Genomic DNA, 18459 nt, shown 5'->3' with positions numbered 1-18459 from the left:
ATGGTTGTAGCTGGCGCCCTCTGAAACATGAATACCATTAGCGTTTGCTTTTTTTCCACGCTGGCAGCTCTCCTCCTTTAATGCATGAACATCATGAAGTGCTATAGTATAGGAGAAATTCAATATGTGATAAGTCACATCAATGTTTCCCTCCCTCTTTCTTTTTCCAACCCAGCCTCCCTAAGGCTCCTTAGAAAGGGAGGCTAAGATTAAAACCATGGAGTGATGAACACTGAACTGAAAATGAACTGCTTTTTACATTACAATTTTACTTAATCAATTCAAATCCAAGCATTTTATTGTTTTGTTGTGTGTTGTGTGTATGTGCTCTTAATCAAAACATTTCCAACATCAGCCTGCTTATGGGCCTAACTCTTAAAGCTATAATTGGTCCCTTGGCAGTGCTTACCCCTTTCACAATGTTTTTTATGACAGTCACATGGATCTGAGAGCTGCTGTGTTTTTTTTTAAAGTGCTAAAGCAAAGAGCCCACTCCAGTGAACGTTGAAACTGGCAATATCACCCTGAGCTGGGAGATTATGGTCCACGTTCAGGTGGGCCACCAGCACACTGATCATCAGTCACAATGTCAGCACACACGAGATTAGTCAAGTTGTTTGCTGTGCTTCACACAGTCAGAATGCTGCTGACACATCTCTCAACAGTGACATTAACTTTCATACAGAATCAAGTGACACCGCCTCATGAATCAAATATTTACTTACACAGCTGAAATTAGGTAGAGATGTAAATGGGGGAGAGAGGATAGCATCTTCATTGTAAAAACAAACAGTTGATGATTAGAGAGGAGGACCACAGAGACAGATGTCTGCTGAAAACACAGTCAAGAGGTAGATGTCTGCTCTTCACCGCTATACATTTTTGCATGGGGTCTGTGCAGCAGGTGTAGAGTATAAATATGAATACAGATGTTCAGAGTGGCTGGCTGTTGAGTGTGCATTAACGATAAACTCTTTCATTTCATCTCAACCAGCCTCTCTTCATGCTGTTATCAGAATGCAGCTCAGACCGTAGCCTGATGGAATCTGAGTCTGACAATATTAGAAGCCAAAAATATGATACTTAGATTATTGATTTTGCGAGCCTTGTGGCTGGTGTGAATATCTAGAAAATGTGAATATGGGGAAGATAGAAATCTTCATGACTATACTTAAAGGGATGATTAAGAGAGTGACATGATGAATGTAAAGAGTGCTTTATCATGACTGATGATGTAGAAATCTTTTGGTTCTGTATTGATATGATACTCATGCATGGCGGGAAACCAGGTCTGAAAACCGGATCATTTGAGAGCCACGTTGCATATTTAATTTCACTGACTCGTCTAATGACCACTGATCTAGGGCGAAAGTGAAAAATACTAGGAACATCTCTGTTGAAGAGAACAGAGAGTTAGTGGAGGAAGAATGAGCCATACCACCCCAAAAGCCTTTCTCAGTTTCAGCTGACTGCACCAAATAATGGAAAGCAGTGCCTTGATGAATGGCCAGAGAGCAGTCAAGCACACCACTGCAGAATAAACTGTAAACTGAAGGCAGGATAAAAAGAAAACAAATAACTCAGAAAATAGTCCGAGAAATAGCTGATGCCTCCATTCATTACAGAATAATAACGATTATTAATTTTCATATAAAATGAATTCCAGGCAGTTTATCAAACCACAAGTTCACCTCTGGTGCTTGATTTTACAAGGGCTTCTGTGCAAATAGAGATGTTGGAGGTGCTAAGCTCCCTCCTGCATGCTAATGACTCATGGCAACCTCATATAGTGCTTGCCACTGACAAAAAGCCTTATAATAACATGTCCCTACAAATCACATACGTATCTGCACTGAAAACACATTGTCTGAAATGGATTTGTTGGTATTGCAATGTAAAGGCTACCTGTAAACCCTTAGTCACTAGCCAATGATTACATCTTACATTTTTACTAAATTTCTGTATAATATAACTTCACATAAATATTTGTCTCCTTTAATCAAGACCAAGCAATAATAATGAAAAATATTTTAAGAGGGTTATTTGAATTATGCCACAAAAACTAAATGCAAATATAGAACACATGAATGGGTGTACATAAATTACTTTTATCTACAAAATGTTCCTTTTTCTTTTTTTTAAAAAAAGATTAAAATTATCCTTGAATCTCAGACAGTCATTATGTCAACTATGTACTTTTTTCAAGATTTTCTGACAAAATATAATCAGAAATTCATGTACACAGAAAATACTGTGAAGCTGAAAACAGAAAGTTTGGAAAATAAAATCAAATGTTTTGCATTAACACTCACAAGGTATTTAAAACAGACAATATACTCTTGAGACCATAGTAATTAATCACTGAAATTGCTGTGACTTGACAAAATTGTAATTAATTGGCTAAGTCTAAACTGTGTGGCCTATTTGCCAGCATGTTGAGAGAGAAGGAAGTTGAACATCCGCAGTGTATAAATATTCCATTTAATTAAAACTTGAGGCCTCTTGTGGTGCGCATTCCTTGGTGGAGAGAATAAAAAATAATGGAGCTTGCTGTCTCCCATGTGAGACAAATACAGGCAGTCCTCTGTTCCAACTTATTGTGAAGTTTTGTAAAAGCATGACTTACATTTTGCTCTTAACATCCTGTTGGATTCTCTGCGTTAGTTCTCTTTTACTTGTGTTGGCATAATTTGTCCTCACTTGGCTTATTCACTTTCTCCACAAGAACAGACACTTTATCACATACGACACATCCACCAGTACGCCAGATATCGTACCTACTAAATTCTTCAAAGAGGTTACGTGGGTTATAATACCAACTTCAGTCTTTGTTGTAAATAACTCCAGGACTAATGATTGTGTCCCATATTTTACAATCCAGTGCAGCCTTCTCTGAAGAAACCCAACCTTGATTTAACCTTCCTTCCTAACTATAGACCGCAGAATATACTTATTGCTTTTTATCTCAAAGATTACGGAGAAAATAATTTCAAAGTGACCCTTGGCATGACAGATAAGGTATTCCGTCAAAATGTATGCTCTTCAATAAATGTCAAGAAAATTACATATTTGAGCAGGGTGTTTTCACTGTTGGACAAACCATTGACACATACATGTCTGAATTTTTCAGCTGGTGACCCTGACACCTCCCCTTACTAAGTAATGTGGTGTACACCAAGGCTCAATTCTGGGACCAATTTTATTCTCATTGCATTACAGTCATACCGATGATTTGACAGTCCAGCATATCCTTGACTAGCTACATCAGAGTACTCTTCAGTCTCAGGGTATTATGGCTTCCTCCCACAGTCCAAAGACATGCAGGTTAGGTTAAGTGGTACACTAAATTGCCAGTAGGTGTGAATGTGAGCGTGAATGGCTGTCTGTCTCTGTGCCAGCCCTGGGATTGACTGGCGACCAGTCCAGGGTGTACCCTGCCTCCTGCGACTGTTGGCTGGGATTGGCTCCAGCCCTCCCGCGACCCTTAAAGATAAGCAAGATGGTTAATTAAAGAATGAATGAACGAACTCTGACAAAACTGAATTTCCTGCAATTTCTTTTAATGCATTCCATGCCTTTCTACATGGCTTATGACCTGCTTATGTCCTAATTTTGGTCTAGTGTAGTTTCTCTCCAACCAGGAAATCCTACTGAGATGAAATTGATCTACCAATGCAGATACACACATGCTTTTATATCTTCTTGTCTTATAAATACCATGCCTTCTATTGAGGGTCTAAGGATAGAAAGAGTCATATGCTGCACAGACTGTAAAGCCTATATGTGTTTTACCAAACAAACAGACAATCAGTATAACTGAAAATGGCTTTTGGCCAGGACTATAGTGAAGGAGCCATATTACACTCATTTTGGCAACCATTCATTTTTGAACTGATGTCAAGATTTTATTGATAACTTTTATGGTTTGTCAAGGCCTTGCCCTCAGCTATGTCTCTGACCTTTTGGCCCCTCATGAGTCAGAGTGCAGCTTTAACACCACAGGCAGGGCTCTTGGCGGTTGCTAAGTCTAGGCTCAAGATGAAAGATGACTGGATTTCATTGTCAGGACACCTAGGCTGTGAAAAGACCCAGCACAAGCTCAGACTGCTAAATCAGTATCCTCCTTTAAAACCGCCTCTAAAAATCCCATCTGACCAAAGTGGCCTTTTCAAATTTAATTCTTTATTGCTCGTTTGGCAGGCACTTTTTCACCTTTTTAACAGAAATACTGGTAATCGCATCAGCCACAATATTTTAAGTAATGCTGTTAATACTTTTCCGATGCTGTTTATGGAATTATTTAGTTACACAATGCGTAAAGTGTGGTAAAAGCAACAGTAATAGTGTGAGGCAGAATAGGCCTACTTTATAACCACTGAAAATAGCAGATATGTCATGGGAAATAATTGCTGATTGATGCATTAATTCAATTTTTCTTTGGTAAATATTTCTTACAGTTTACGATTATTGAAGAAGGACATCATTAATTTTAGCATGTTTTATTTTCAACATGTCTTATCTGGTTTACTATTATTGTTGTTATTTTTTTTAAATCTTTATTGTTAGGGATTTTATTCAATTTTCAATTGTCTGATTATATTTGCCTCAGCTCTGAAATGTTTTAATCCTAGTTCAACAATATAAAATACTTTTTAATTTGTTTTGAAAAGTGCTGTGTGAATAATAATAACAACAGTGACAACAACAATAAACAATAATAAACGATAATAATAATAATAATAATAACAATAGATTGTTTGTTCGCTTACACTTGTTTATTTCAGTGAACTTTGTAAAGCACTATGAGACACTCTGTTGTGATATTGGGCTATACAAATAAAATTGAATTGAAAATTGAATTGAATTGAATTGAATAATAATAATAATAATAATAGAGTGAACAGAGGAACAATGAAAATTTACCATGAGATTCTCACTTGATTATGCTCAGCTGACTTACAACTGCCACACCGGCACACTTCAGGATATTTTAATCTTGCCTCACATTGCTGCAAACAACACTATTCTGCAGTTATAATAAAATCCAGGTGAATCATTGTGCCCTCTGTGATACCATCATTTTTACTCTGGCAACTTGGGAGCTGTAACGGTGCAAAGGTGCTGGATTTAACTGCCAGCTCTACATGTATGGGGGTGAAAGTACACAAAATACATAAAACATCTAACTTCACAGTTAACAACTTCAACTTTAAGCAGAGGCAAGTAAAAATCTGATCAAATACAAATTCACAACGGTAGCATGAAGTGGAAGTTGGCAGCTTCCCCCTTTTCATTTTTCACACAACACAATCCAGGATCTAATTGGGACAAACTATTTCATAGTAGCTTTATTAATGTAACACCTCTGAGTATAAATCATGTTCATGGTGCAGTGCCAAAGCATTGGTTTAAGAGTTCCCATGGAGTGAAGAGCTACTGCTTGTGTTAGCTCAAATGCTCTCGAACTGTACAAGCAGTGCAGCTCTAAACCCATTAAACACAGTATGTTCTTGTGAATAAAATGTGACTTAATTTCAAATTTTAATTTAATTTTAAAGTACTGGGGATGTGGCACCATTTCAATATTGCCTCAGTACAGTAAGTACTGCATGTAAATGCATGTTAGTTACTGTAGGTGGTTGGTAAATATAGCTGTTTCATTTCCTCTTCTTATGGCTGTATTGCTGTATTATTGTATTTTAATGCTGTTCTATTGTCTGAAAATAATAAAACCAGCACTTCCAAGGATTCTGTTGCCAGTATACATAGTCGAGTATAATGTAGGTGTACTTTGCTCCACCACTTTGCTCTTTTGTTCCTTTGAACTTCAATTACTCACTAACATGAAATTACTAAAATGAACGAATCTACAGCAGATCCCATGGACTCTACTCTTTGATTCAACATCGTTAATAATGCAATGTCAGACATGTGTGTTACCACAGAACCAGACAAGATTTGAGAGTGATAGTCTCAGTTTGTTCCTACAGCATATTAAAGACTGTTAGCATGTTTGTTTTGCAGCTTGTCTGTGTCAAAAATGTCTTACTGATTTGATTTGAAATGCACACCCAAGATACCAGAGTGATTTACAGTAGGTGAAGATAATCTGTACATAATCAAGATAAGAGCTAAAAGTACAATCAAAAATTGATTACAACAGTCGTTTTCAACCCTAAACTTGAAACAGCAGCTTGGACAGACCCATAATCAGGCCTGGGAGTGTCTGTCTCGAGCTGTCCAGATAATGACTGCCTGTCACAGGATTCTCCACAGTAGTATTGATATTATTGCTTAGTATACCATTCATGTGGTGTTACTGCCAACAATAACAACACCGCTCCCTCAAAGGGAGTGAAGTGGATTAGATTAAAGCTGACCCTTCTGTGGAGGACTACTGAAAATTAATACATGCGACTCTCCATTCTAAAACGCATATCAGTTCACACAATAGTTCAAGGAATCTACTAAACTATTAATCCACCAAAATGTGTCCATTTTGAGTCCAAAGCTAAAGAAAATCCAATTCTTATCATACTGAATTTAAATGTGTACATTTCTATAATGATAATATAAAGATCATATTTGACAATTTTTTTTCAAACAAACAGTTTCTGCTTTATGAATTAATGGCAGCTCTATCTGCTGGTTAGAAACAGATTGGAAAACAGTGAATTTCTCAGCACATTAATATTCCATACTGTATGTTACTGGAGTGCACCAACACTCTCTTTGAAGCATGCCATGTAAACAACATGTTCCATTCACTAGAGTCCAAATAAGACGACTTCTGAAATTTCAGGCGAGATGTTGCAAGTATGCAGAATACTAATGCATGCAAAGCCCTTCTGTGGTTACTGTCTGTCGCAACTTTAAATAGTCTTGAGATTGCAACAGCTTTGTTAGTAGCTCGTACTAATTGCTTATTTATTTGTGGCTGTGATAGAACATAAAGCTCGTGTGAATAGGGGGAGTGAGGAAATCATGGGAAAATGATGAAATGTTTGTTTATCTTTACAAAACAAGACGATACAAAGACCTTCAGATGCAGTTAGCACATGCTAAACTGCTCAACTAAAACATTAAAAAAAAACCTCAAGTACAGTATGCAGACTATGTCCGTGCGTAAAGGCACATTAAAAGGTAGAGAGGATGATGCAAATACTGTGATGAATCTGCGCACACCTGTCATTTGAATAACATCTGAATAATATGCACACTGACACATTCATTGACTACCTCAAACTGTAAGTGTTGATAAAGGAAATTCTTTGAAAATGAATGGTTATAAGAGCAGATAAGACTGGCTGCTTTTATCAATTGGCCTGTGAAGTAACCCCATCATATCTGATTGTTTTCACCGAGAGCGACCTTCTCTGAACGGTCTTTAGAGAAAAAAACCGGGGCAAAAACGTATTTCATGTAATTTATTTCTGTTATGACTGAAAGGTCGTATCTGTCACCAAAAACAATCACTTACGCTGACAGTGTAATTTAAACCCTAATGCTTCTTATGTTTATGGGAAACCTGCTCATCTGAGGCACTCAATAAGTTGTGCCATTTTAAAAGCTATCAGCCTAGTTGATTGGGGAAATTTAAGCAACTACTTAAGACCAGCAGTTAATTAGCACTAAATCTGATCCATTAACTGAAGCTAATCTGTAAATTACCTGTCCAAAGTGATCCATGTTGGAAAACTGTACTACTGCTGGTTTGAACATAGTCAGCTTTAGATAATGTCACATTTAAAATCAACAGGGAATATTTGAAATCTTCCTATCCAGTCATAGAAAATCCATATGTAATTATGGTAAAAGCAAAGCCTGTGATTACTTTTGCCCAGATTAGTAATGTACTCCATGTCACTCTCTTCCGCACCCCATTTACATCTGGCAATAAAGTACAAATGCAAGCAGGTTAGAGGAGGCAATATATGTGGAGGTCACTCATTAACAAAAATGGATTCAGACACAATCCAGCTGCCGTTTCCATCTTAACTGCAGTTTTAATTCCACGTGCAAATGGCCCCTGGACGGCTTTTGAAAAATCAAATCTTTCTTCCATAAAATGTGTTTGTGTGGAGCCTTATCAAGACACATTTGACAGCATGCATTCTTTATCTGCGCTGGGATTATAGTGGTTTTCCACAAAGCCTCCATCAGCTGTAAACAAATACAGTTCACAGCAGATCAGACTGGCACGAGACACATGTTGCAGTGACCCACCACCTCACGACAACTGTGCATCAGCTCTGTATTGTATTCATAATCGGTACCGATATAGTGATCTTAAATGATGCAGTCAGTTGATTCAGCTGTTACAGAGCCCGATGAAGCCTGTTAAAAAGAAAACAACCAAGACGGAGGGAGCTGTCTGTCAGCTTTACCCTCCATCAAAAAGGACATTTGGTGCCTGTTACTGAGTACCACCTGAGCAAAAGTGAACCTCCCTCGACTCAGAGGTGGTACTGAGCGCCGTCTTCCCCTGTGATTTGCCACAGTGGGGGAGGTAGGGGAAAGGTAGGGGGTGGACAATCCACAGAACTGGCAATAAATATCCCAGCTGGGGGAAACTCTTAGCAGTATTTTTTTCTGCTGTGCAGAAAAAAAAATGAAAGAGGAAAGTGGCAATACATCAGCTTCAGAAAGTGGGTCAGAAATACTGTACTGTCTCCAGGTGAAACAGGAAATTACACGTCCAGCTGGTGTTACTTACAAGACTGTACATCTGATGCACCTCAAATGAACTTTAGGATAATGTTTTTTATTTTCTTTTAGGCCAAATCCTGGTGCTTGTAAGCATTCTGCAACATACTGAGAAATGAAAGGGACAATAATGAGAGTACAGAGTCTACATAGTGACAAACAAGAGGAAACTCTGGATTGCTAACAGACTGAGAAATGCTTTAATTAATGGAATTCAGTGGGACACAAGCTTGATTGTGATTTATGCGGCATATTTTCTCAATAACCACAAGTATGGATTTCCTTTAAAATGTTGAGGAGCCAAGAGGTGGAGATGAATGGGACTGGTTACCACATGCTCTTCAAATATTACTTACAAAGACTGTTCTGTGAGATGCAGCCTATGCATTCATCCTCCATCTCCACAAAGCCCACTGAATAATGTGCTCAGAAATATGTTGCTCTATTAGTTGCTCAATAAAATCTTATCACAGTGAGATTCCACCCCCTGCCCTGTTTAATTGTAACATAACCTCTATCAAAAACATTTTATTTGAAATGCTGTTAAATTCACGTTCAACCTGCCTGAATATGCCCTTCAAAATGGTAACATGGCACAATTGTATAAACAGCGTCTATTATTTCAGCTTCATGTTTTACCTCTGCCACATGGTTTACAACTTGAGGAGTTGCTGCATTTTTCTCCATCTCCATTACAGGTTGCCTTGCCTTGCTAGCTGACAAGACAAGAGTTTAGGATGGCCATGAAATGCTCTCTCATGGAGGAATTTACCCTCAATTTACTCTCTTTACACAGTGTCTACACTTTATAAATGATTTTCTTTTCTCCTGCACTGGCACTGGTCAAAGCCTATGTTCAGGTGAGTCCTCAGAGTCCGAATAAATCTACTCGTAAGGCCTCGGTGAATAAATCCAGGGGTTTGCCTTCCATTATAATGGCAACTGCCAGGATTGGTTATTATCCTGGCTTGTAAGCCTTACATTTTTTTTTCCCCCAACAGATACTCAACAAATTACATAGCAATTATTAGCATGCAATACGAAAGCTGACAAAATCCATTAATCAATATTCACAGCCGAAACATGTGGTTATATTCATTATCTTCATCATTATTAATAAAAGTTATTAACCGTAATTAGAGTGCTGAAAGTGCTGTTGCAAAAGGCTTCCCCATGTTGAACTAGATTCCAGAGGTACGGATGCTGAATGCGTATCTTCTTTTAATTAAAAACTAGCCCCCTAATTACTTCTGTAATTAGAAAACACTGCCTTTTCAAAAAAAGGGGGGAAAAAAAAAGAAAAGCCCTCTGTGTTCATTCACGAACATTAACAACATTAGTCAGTGGGTTTGGTTGAAGTTGTGTCCAAAAACAAACAAGTAAACAAACAAACAAACATCAGAAAAACATGAAGCAAACAAAAAAACACTAGCCAAAGTCATGAATGATTATATAATGTTTGTAAGGTATGTTAGGAAGCTAGATTTCATTTCACTGTACAACACAGGAAAGACAACAGTGGGTTGCTCAAATTTCAAAGTGGTCAACTGTACAAACAAAGCAAACAAGCCAGAACAACTAACAAATAAAATGTTTACAGAATCCATCAGTAACAGCGCCAACAGCAGCATCAATAACCATACAGGCAGAGTCACTGAGGCACTGGGGTATTGATGTTAGGATGCTAGAATAGTATCATCGAGCAAGAACATGAGCAATAACAGAAAATGTATATCCAATATAAAAGGACAAGAAATGGTCTGTAAATCATCAAATATTCTGTAGCAGGATTTTTTCTCCTCAAAAGGTAGAAGTAATTCGTGGGTGAGCAGCAAGAAAGAAAATGCCGTAAGTGCTGGATTTCTCTGTTCAGTGCATAATGAATCTGAAAATTGCAATTTATTAGGCAATATATCAGATTCAATGGCAATGAAGTGAATACCCATACCAGCAAGTATCAGGACAAAGAATTAACTACTGAAGGGCAGCAGTAAAATACAAAGTTTGAGAAGCAGGCTTGTGACCTCCAGGTCTCCAGTTTAAATGCACAGTATGTCTGGGAAAATCTGGGTTGGAAAAGCAAATGAGAAACATTCTTCTCTCTCATCTACCGCTGAGGTGTCCTTGAACCAGGAACAACCCCCCAGCTGCTCCACTGGAGCTGCACAGTGGCCAAATAGAGGAAAAGCATGACTGGGTGAGGCGGGCAGCTCCCTGGTGTGACCATGTGAATCTATACATATGTGAAGCAGGTTGTATCGGAGGAAGAGCAAGCATGTTCAGCAAACCTTTCCTAAAGAAATAAAGGTTAAAAGAATTCCCTGAAAGCTTTGCAGCAAGCAGTGTATGTTAATGCTTCTAGGGCTCTTGGGGGAGATAAAAGGGTGATCCAAACATTGTTTATTGGGAACTGTGTGCAACATAAATCATGTAGCAAGAAAATGGAGGCAATAACTCACCTTTCGCTTTGCTTTTTGTCCCAGCCACTGATAGCATGAAGGGGTAAAGCAAGGAAACAGCAGGTTAGATAGGTAGTATGAAGGAATAACACTGATAGCATGATGATTATTTGCTTCACCCATGATGAGAGGAAGTATAACACTAAATGTTGTGGATGTAGAAATGTGAGTAGTGTAGTCAGTATTCATTTATACCATAACATCGTGACATGTCAAATGTTAGAACTTCAAAATCACTACAAAATTACAAAGAGATGAAAAAACATGAATCTAAATATCACAGCGTTTTTCAAATAAACACTGTAAACAGCTTAGTCATATCATGAATCCTTTGACATCTATGAAGCAGTTATCTTGCTGATATAGTTATTTGCATTATTTGTATTTTTTGCAATCATTATCAGTTATGATAACACTGGAAACTTTAGGCTGTTTTCTGCAGCATCCATTGGGGCAGTGGAACACCAGCCAGTCCAGTTTAAACCAATGATATAAACCATTTATTTGATGTTATAAGTTTGATTGGATACAATACTGATCTCTCCAATCAACCTCTACTGCTTGTCCACAGAAGAACCAACACTGGAACCAAGGACCTTCCTAATCTGAGGTGCCATTTGTTAACACACTTCAACAGATTAAGTGAAGGAGACATGTGAAGCATTATCATTGGTTATAACAAAAGAAACTACAAAAATAGGATCAAAGTTGTACATTAACAGCTTAAAATACAAGGCTCTTACAATGTGTGCTTCCCTATTTGAAAGTTTGTCTTGTCTTTGCTTGCACTGTATAAGATTACTGTCATGGGTAATTATCTTAAATGTGCTTCTTTTCTTGGATCAAGAATACTTATGACCATGCAATGGTACATATAGCTAAGATTCATGGGGTATAGCAAATAATGCAGACAATTAAGTGCTGTAAAAATCTTAATTGCAACAAAATCTGTAGACCTTTCTCCTTATGAGCCAATCTGTCTGACAGTGCCTGAGAATGATTCTACTCAATAACTTTCAACTTTCACCCTCTGTACACATTATACGGAACTGCCAGGGTACCATGGCTGATTGGTAAACAATTTCCTTTCATCATCACTTGAGACACAGGCGCTTTGTTTGTCTTGTCTCCAGTGGTTACATACTTAGCTGGCTTTCAGGTAGAGATACTGAGTTTGGTGTAATGAGGAGAGAACATTGCTACCAAATGCTTCAGACTACAGGAAATTAACTGTAGATTTACCGGTTAGCCTCAGATTTTGAAAAGGACTCATTGCACAAACTGCCAAAATAGCTAATAAGAAGTAGAATTGTTTGTCCAACATAAGACGAAGCACCATACACCACGCTCCAACCTAATATACTACACCAGGTGGTGTAGAGGAGGTAAGAAAATATACTCAGTACAACACTTTCATGAACACATCCAGGTATTCGTTCTGAGGTATCAAGTCACCCACTGAATGTTCCTACATTATACAAAGGAAGAAGTAACAGCAGCCAAGCTCAAAGAAGGAGGGGGGTGGTCATTTTAGAGGGTGGCATCACAAAAAAAACAACACATGGAAGTTAACACTCGGATGAAATTTAACACTCCCGTTTGGATTTGTAATGGGAGGAGGAGGATCAAACAGGCTGAGACCCACCTAAAAAGTTGATGTCTGTATCTCTGTCTTTGTATACACACACACACACAAAATAATCATGGAAACACTGTCTTCACAAGCAGCCTCAAGGTATGCATGTTATTTACAGCAGACATTTGCCCCTGATGTTACAAATTCACAGCACGTATCTGCAAAACAGAAAATCGTATGAAGAACAGGACCCTACAGATCACTGCAAAAAACTCTCCTGTTAAAGTCTGTCTGTAAGGTAGGAGGTTCTATTCATTTACAGCTCACATCTGATTTCTCAGGGAATGTTGTTGAGATTTTGCTGGCAGGATCTGTAGTTTAAACTGAATTTTGTGCACTTTTGTGGTTCCATGCATACGAAAGTTGTACTTTCTGCTGTGAGAGGGCACAGTTGAGAATAAAAAACAAATTTTTTAACTGGGTTTTTGCATTATTTATCTTTTTTCATGAAATGTTTTGATGTCTTGTCATTAGGCAAATTGGCCATTTGATCAGTGTTTTCACTTAATCTGTCAATTACAATGATACACACACACACATAGAAGAAGTGGCCTAACATCTTGTGATTGTCTGCACTTCTTTTGTTTACCCTGAATAAAGCTGCTGACAGAACTGCAGATGAAGCAGGACTGGTGGTTTCCCTTAAAAGACTTGACGAAATCTGCACTGACTGGGGAGGTCACACGATGTGCTGTTTCAAGTGGACACAGAGGTTGACTGACAAGAGCACTTCTTAGCTCCTCCTGAAATAAGCTCACCTTGTAGTATTTACCTCTCTTCGTCTACAAATGCATTGTGTGCTGACATACTGTCTATTATAGGAAATGTCTAACAGCTAACAGGCCGCCATTTCCTACTGGCAGTAGGTGCCAGCGACACTGCTCACACTATGCACACCTCGTTTGTTTCTGTTGTTGTCGAGCATAATTTTTTGACTTCTAACCATCTTTTCTGCCGCTCAAAGTTGCATCTTTATTCAACATGCTCATCAACGCTGCATTTATGTATTTCCCCACTGCTGATATCTGAGAACTGTTGGGCATCCATCATAACAATAATGACATGTTTGCAGAGAATGCTATTTGAAGGGCAAGGCTCTCTCTGTGTGTGTGTGTGTGTGTGTGTGTGTGTGTGTGTGTGTGTGTGTGTGTGTGTGTGTGTGTGTGTGTGTGTGTGTGTGTGTGTGTGTACACGTTGGTACCCTCAGTATTAGGTAAATTCAGACTAAAAGACTGTGCTGCAATCTGCATTCCCTCTCAGCTACCCACCTCAATGAGGCTAATTTCACATAACACATTTCTTTTACCAGGCCAGGCCAAACTTTCAATAAAAAAAATTGTGATCGTTTTGCTCATTTCTCATTACAATACCCTGAGCTGAGGGTGGAATGAAGCCTTATGGAAAAAAGGACTATTTCTGACTTGAAAATAGGACAGTGTTAATCTAAAGTCTGCAGAAAGGACAAAATGTTTATCTATAAAAATAGGTCATTTCTTGGTGATCCTTGAACATGGTCTTATCTGATGGGGGAACTGGGAAGACCAAACAAGTAACGTGTGCCATTCTACTATCTAATGGAAAATTTATTGTTTTTGACACTCATTAATCTTTCTGTATGCTCCCAAGCCCGTGCCTCTTCCTATTTTCTCCTTACGTGAAAGTTATTAATCTCTGACTCCCTCTAAATTTAATAGTGTTGACAAAGTCAGGCACCATGATAAGATTCTCCTTGCTGTGAACTGGAAATGTTTGCGAGCACATGGCAAGCATATCAATTTATTCTATCTGAGAAGTATAACGCTTTGACAATCCTAAGAGGACTTTCACTGAAAATCAATAGCAGGCACATAACAACACAATTCTCTGTAAGAATGTCAATGTGTTTAACGCATTTATCGCATGGTTAAATGCATGAGTGCATTTATTAAATCCAACAGAATGTAGAGACGCTGCAAACACCTACCTGTTTTTGCTCATATGGTTACATGTCCTGAATACATTAAGTTACAGCCTTTATTATAATGAAACGGATCTAACATTAAAAAGGTGTAATGAGCCAAATCAACTCTCAGAAACATGGGAAGAAAATGAGAAAGAGGCTTTGGAGCTGCTCCAGTGTAAATAAACGCAGTATCAGTTTTGTACCTGTCATTTGTTTGTAATGTTTTAAGATCTCATATATCGTCTTTGCTATAATGGCTCTCAGAAAGCAACTATATTAACCCGAAATGACTTTGCATAGAAGCAGAATCATCTTTCTGATATATAATTGTTTTGATCAAAGCATTTCTCAGGTATTTTTAGAATAATGAACATTATACTGTCTTAGTGACTCTGCGGCAGTGCAAGGGGTAAAATTTGTGACATTCATTCACTTAATATTCGCCTGGACAAGCAACATGTCAAGAGCAATGGCTAATTAACACTCCTGAACACTGAACTCACTTAAAAACCTCCTGCAGATTTGTGTAGGTTAGGCTGTTTAGCAAACAATTAGTGCTAAATGCTTAATAAATCCTCATTAGATGAATCATAACATGTAAAAAAACGGATGAAACAATGTGTCACTGCTGGTTGTGACTGCAAAATGTAGTTATAGGTATTACATTTTTGTTGTTTTTCATTAACTGTAATGACCCTGTGTCTAGTAACTTTTCATACCCACCTCTAACATTTTTATAGCAGTAAACACAAAATCATGGTCAGGATTGTTATTTTGGCGTGGCTGGATAACATTCTGTTAATGTTAACAGTACATCATTAACTTAATTACTTAACTTTGCATGAATACTCCAATAATCTATTTTTTAACAACACTACTTCACTGCCTCGTTGTGAGATTTAAAATTGACTTGTCCTTATGACCTGAGTAGGAAAATGTCAACATAATAATGGTTCAGGTAAATTAACTCTTGAAAAATATGAGAGCTTGCTGTCAAGGTAGAATTATTCTGAAAAATAACAAAGCTAGCAAATAGCACAAGTGATGTTTATTCACGGGTGGTTTATACACATACTCACATATCGCAAACAATCCTTCATTGTTGAAAAAATGGAAAAAAGCTAAATGTAGCACAACGCAGTACAAACAAAACAAAGCAAATACAGCAGATAATAATAGCTTACATGGCTTTACCTTACAACCTCAGTGAAGTCGAGGAGAACACCTTAAGAGAAAAAAGAAATGGAAGAGACTATGTGCAGGATAAACAGGTATCCCACATGAGATGGATGAGTGCAATATGTGCCGGAACAAAACAATAAAATGGATAATAGCATATCAATGACAATGAGATAAAAAAGCAATAAGAAAACGAGAAACACAACGAGGCAGAAAGATGGGAGTTTAGCCAGTTTGGCCACCAGGGGTATAAATTTGGAGCTGCCGGCCTGCTTGTTAGCTGCATTTGCATTGTGTGAGGATGGAAAAGCGGCAAAATAAAGTCCATTCATTTATCTGTCAGCCTTATTTCTGAAGCGGAGATGCAGGCCTGTAACGAAGCAATAGTCGCTGGTCCCTGTGGTGATTAGTTTAACCGACCACTGAGAGGTTTGTCCTCTAACACAGTGAGAGCTGGCCTCTGTCCCTCAGCTGGCCATCACTGGGGTCACTGCTCTCCCTCTGCCAGTGTCACACAACAAACTCTCCTGGGACAACGCGGCTGTAAGTAACCCTTTGACAGAGAAGCACTTCATCATATTCAGCTCACACACGCATACTCACAAGTGGAATCACGAAGCAGTATAATAGCGACTCTGGGCACCTGTGCATCTCTGAGGCCCTTTAACAGCAGCAGCTGGTTACTGAAATATTGGGCTTCAAAACCAGAAATCTTGTGAGACATTAGTAATCTTCTCTCTCTCTCTAAATGGAACAAGGTTTGTGTTTTTATTCAGTTCAGGTCTGCATGATGAGTATTTCTATTATAAGTTAATGTCTTCAGGTTTAACTCATTGTTTGGTTTATAAAAACACACAACTTAATTTCCTTAACATTTTCAAAATGCCTGTATTAACTTCCATCCATCCAATCCGTGGATATCAAAAGTGTTCTTCTGTTGATTGACTAAATGAATTCCATTGTTCCAGCATTAATTTGATGCTTCACTTCTGATACTGTACAATAATTAAATGAGATTTCTAGTGGCTGTTGATAGCGGACACTAAAATTTTACTCGAGCAAATACAGAGAACCTGCAGTTTCTCATTTAGATTGTTGAAGATCAGTTCATGATACAGACTTATAGGACAAGATTTTTACAGAGGAAAATCTGCCATAGTGCAAGTCTTGATTGAAAGCTGTGCTTTTTTCATGTAGGAGGATTTATTTCTAATCCAATCACAATAGATCAACAAGCTGTGAACAGTGACAGACAAGTAGAAACTTCGGAAGTGCAATGTATTGAACTTGGAGTGACACAGCTCGTAAAGTTCAACAGTTATATCTTCTCACCTGTGTCCATACTTTTATGAATAATTTAGTGTTTAGTGGATTATTGATGAGGTTGGGCTGTACGAAATGGTCAGTGCCTCCAGCTTTTTACAGCGATAATACCAAATGAATTACCCGATTAAAAGAGCCAGCTCCTCCATAAACACATACGACTCCCTTCAGAGCAACACACACGTTTTCAAGTTCTCCTTTTATTTTGGCAGAACGTGCTGCTGCAGAGGCTTCCATTTCTGCTGCTGGTCCAATGAAAACACACCACAATTTAAACACACTTCTAGAGCACTGTGAAAGGCAGCATTACAGGCCCACACATTGTACCTCCCGACGACACCCCAAACCAATTCTTTCTTCAATTTTCTCATCTTGTCTCTACTGTGTTTCCATCGGAGCACTTCATGTAACAAAAGCCTGTGAGTGTCCCTCCAGTTAGAGCAACACAAGCATGAGAAAGCGAGCCAGAGTAATTTAGGAAACTTGTTACACACAGCAATGTCATGGTGTAACCACTGTGTGATGAATAAGACCTACTCATCTTTTCATGTCAGAGTGGTGGTGTTAAAAAAAAAAAAAAAAATCAACATGCAATCCCTGTACACAATAAAGGAGGCTGACAGTAATGCAAATCTCATTTTTGTTCACATCAATACATGTTTCTCATTTTCTTTAACTTGTTTCCTGGTATCAGAAAAGTGGCAACAGTGATGTGTGAAGAACCTATAAAACATTGTAGCTTTTTATTACATTAAAAAATGTATATTCATCGGTTCTATCAGTTAAACTACAAAATCTATCTTACACAAGATCAACTACTATTTTGCCAAAGTCTGACACTCAGTCTCATACATTTTTGGTACAGCATATTGTCAGAAAGTTCAGTTGATTGACACTGTTAAATATATGCCAGTGAAAATGAACTTGAATTTTTTTTGTCTGTTCATCTCACTTTGGCTATTCAGTCCATTTTACATCTACATCTGTACACCAGTCAGACAATGTTCAGGTTTTTCAAAGTGGTCCCAATCACACTGAGAAAAAAAACAGATTTTGTTTAGAAGCAGTTCTCTGAGGATATTCTTTACCCATATCACAAGACATGTATGCACTATATGACTCGGGTCTACTGAGTAAGTCAACTCTGACTGTTACCATTAGTAGACACTGTGTAGCACAGTGTAGTTTCAAACACCTCAGCTCAGCAATAGACT

At 38.1% G+C, this 18459-nt stretch overlaps 1 protein-coding gene across 1 annotated transcript in view; it reads right to left on the bottom strand.

Annotated features, from left to right (window-relative positions):
- The window catches only part of LOC139200283 (cell adhesion molecule 2-like), a 126926-nt gene that overhangs the window by 29016 nt on the left and 79451 nt on the right, over positions 1 to 18459 (bottom strand). Inside the window, exon 2 of the mRNA XM_070829541.1 lies at positions 11166 to 11192. Within this exon, the coding sequence (XP_070685642.1) occupies positions 11166 to 11192 (27 nt within the window). The remainder of the gene's footprint in view (positions 1 to 11165; positions 11193 to 18459) is intronic.

This window comes from Pempheris klunzingeri, chromosome 4, assembly GCF_042242105.1.
Source record: "Pempheris klunzingeri isolate RE-2024b chromosome 4, fPemKlu1.hap1, whole genome shotgun sequence".
In the NCBI taxonomy this organism is placed as follows: domain Eukaryota; kingdom Metazoa; phylum Chordata; class Actinopteri; order Acropomatiformes; family Pempheridae; genus Pempheris; species Pempheris klunzingeri.
The sequence above is the reverse complement of the archived record's forward strand: the minus strand, read 5'-3'. Positions and strand labels throughout refer to the sequence as shown.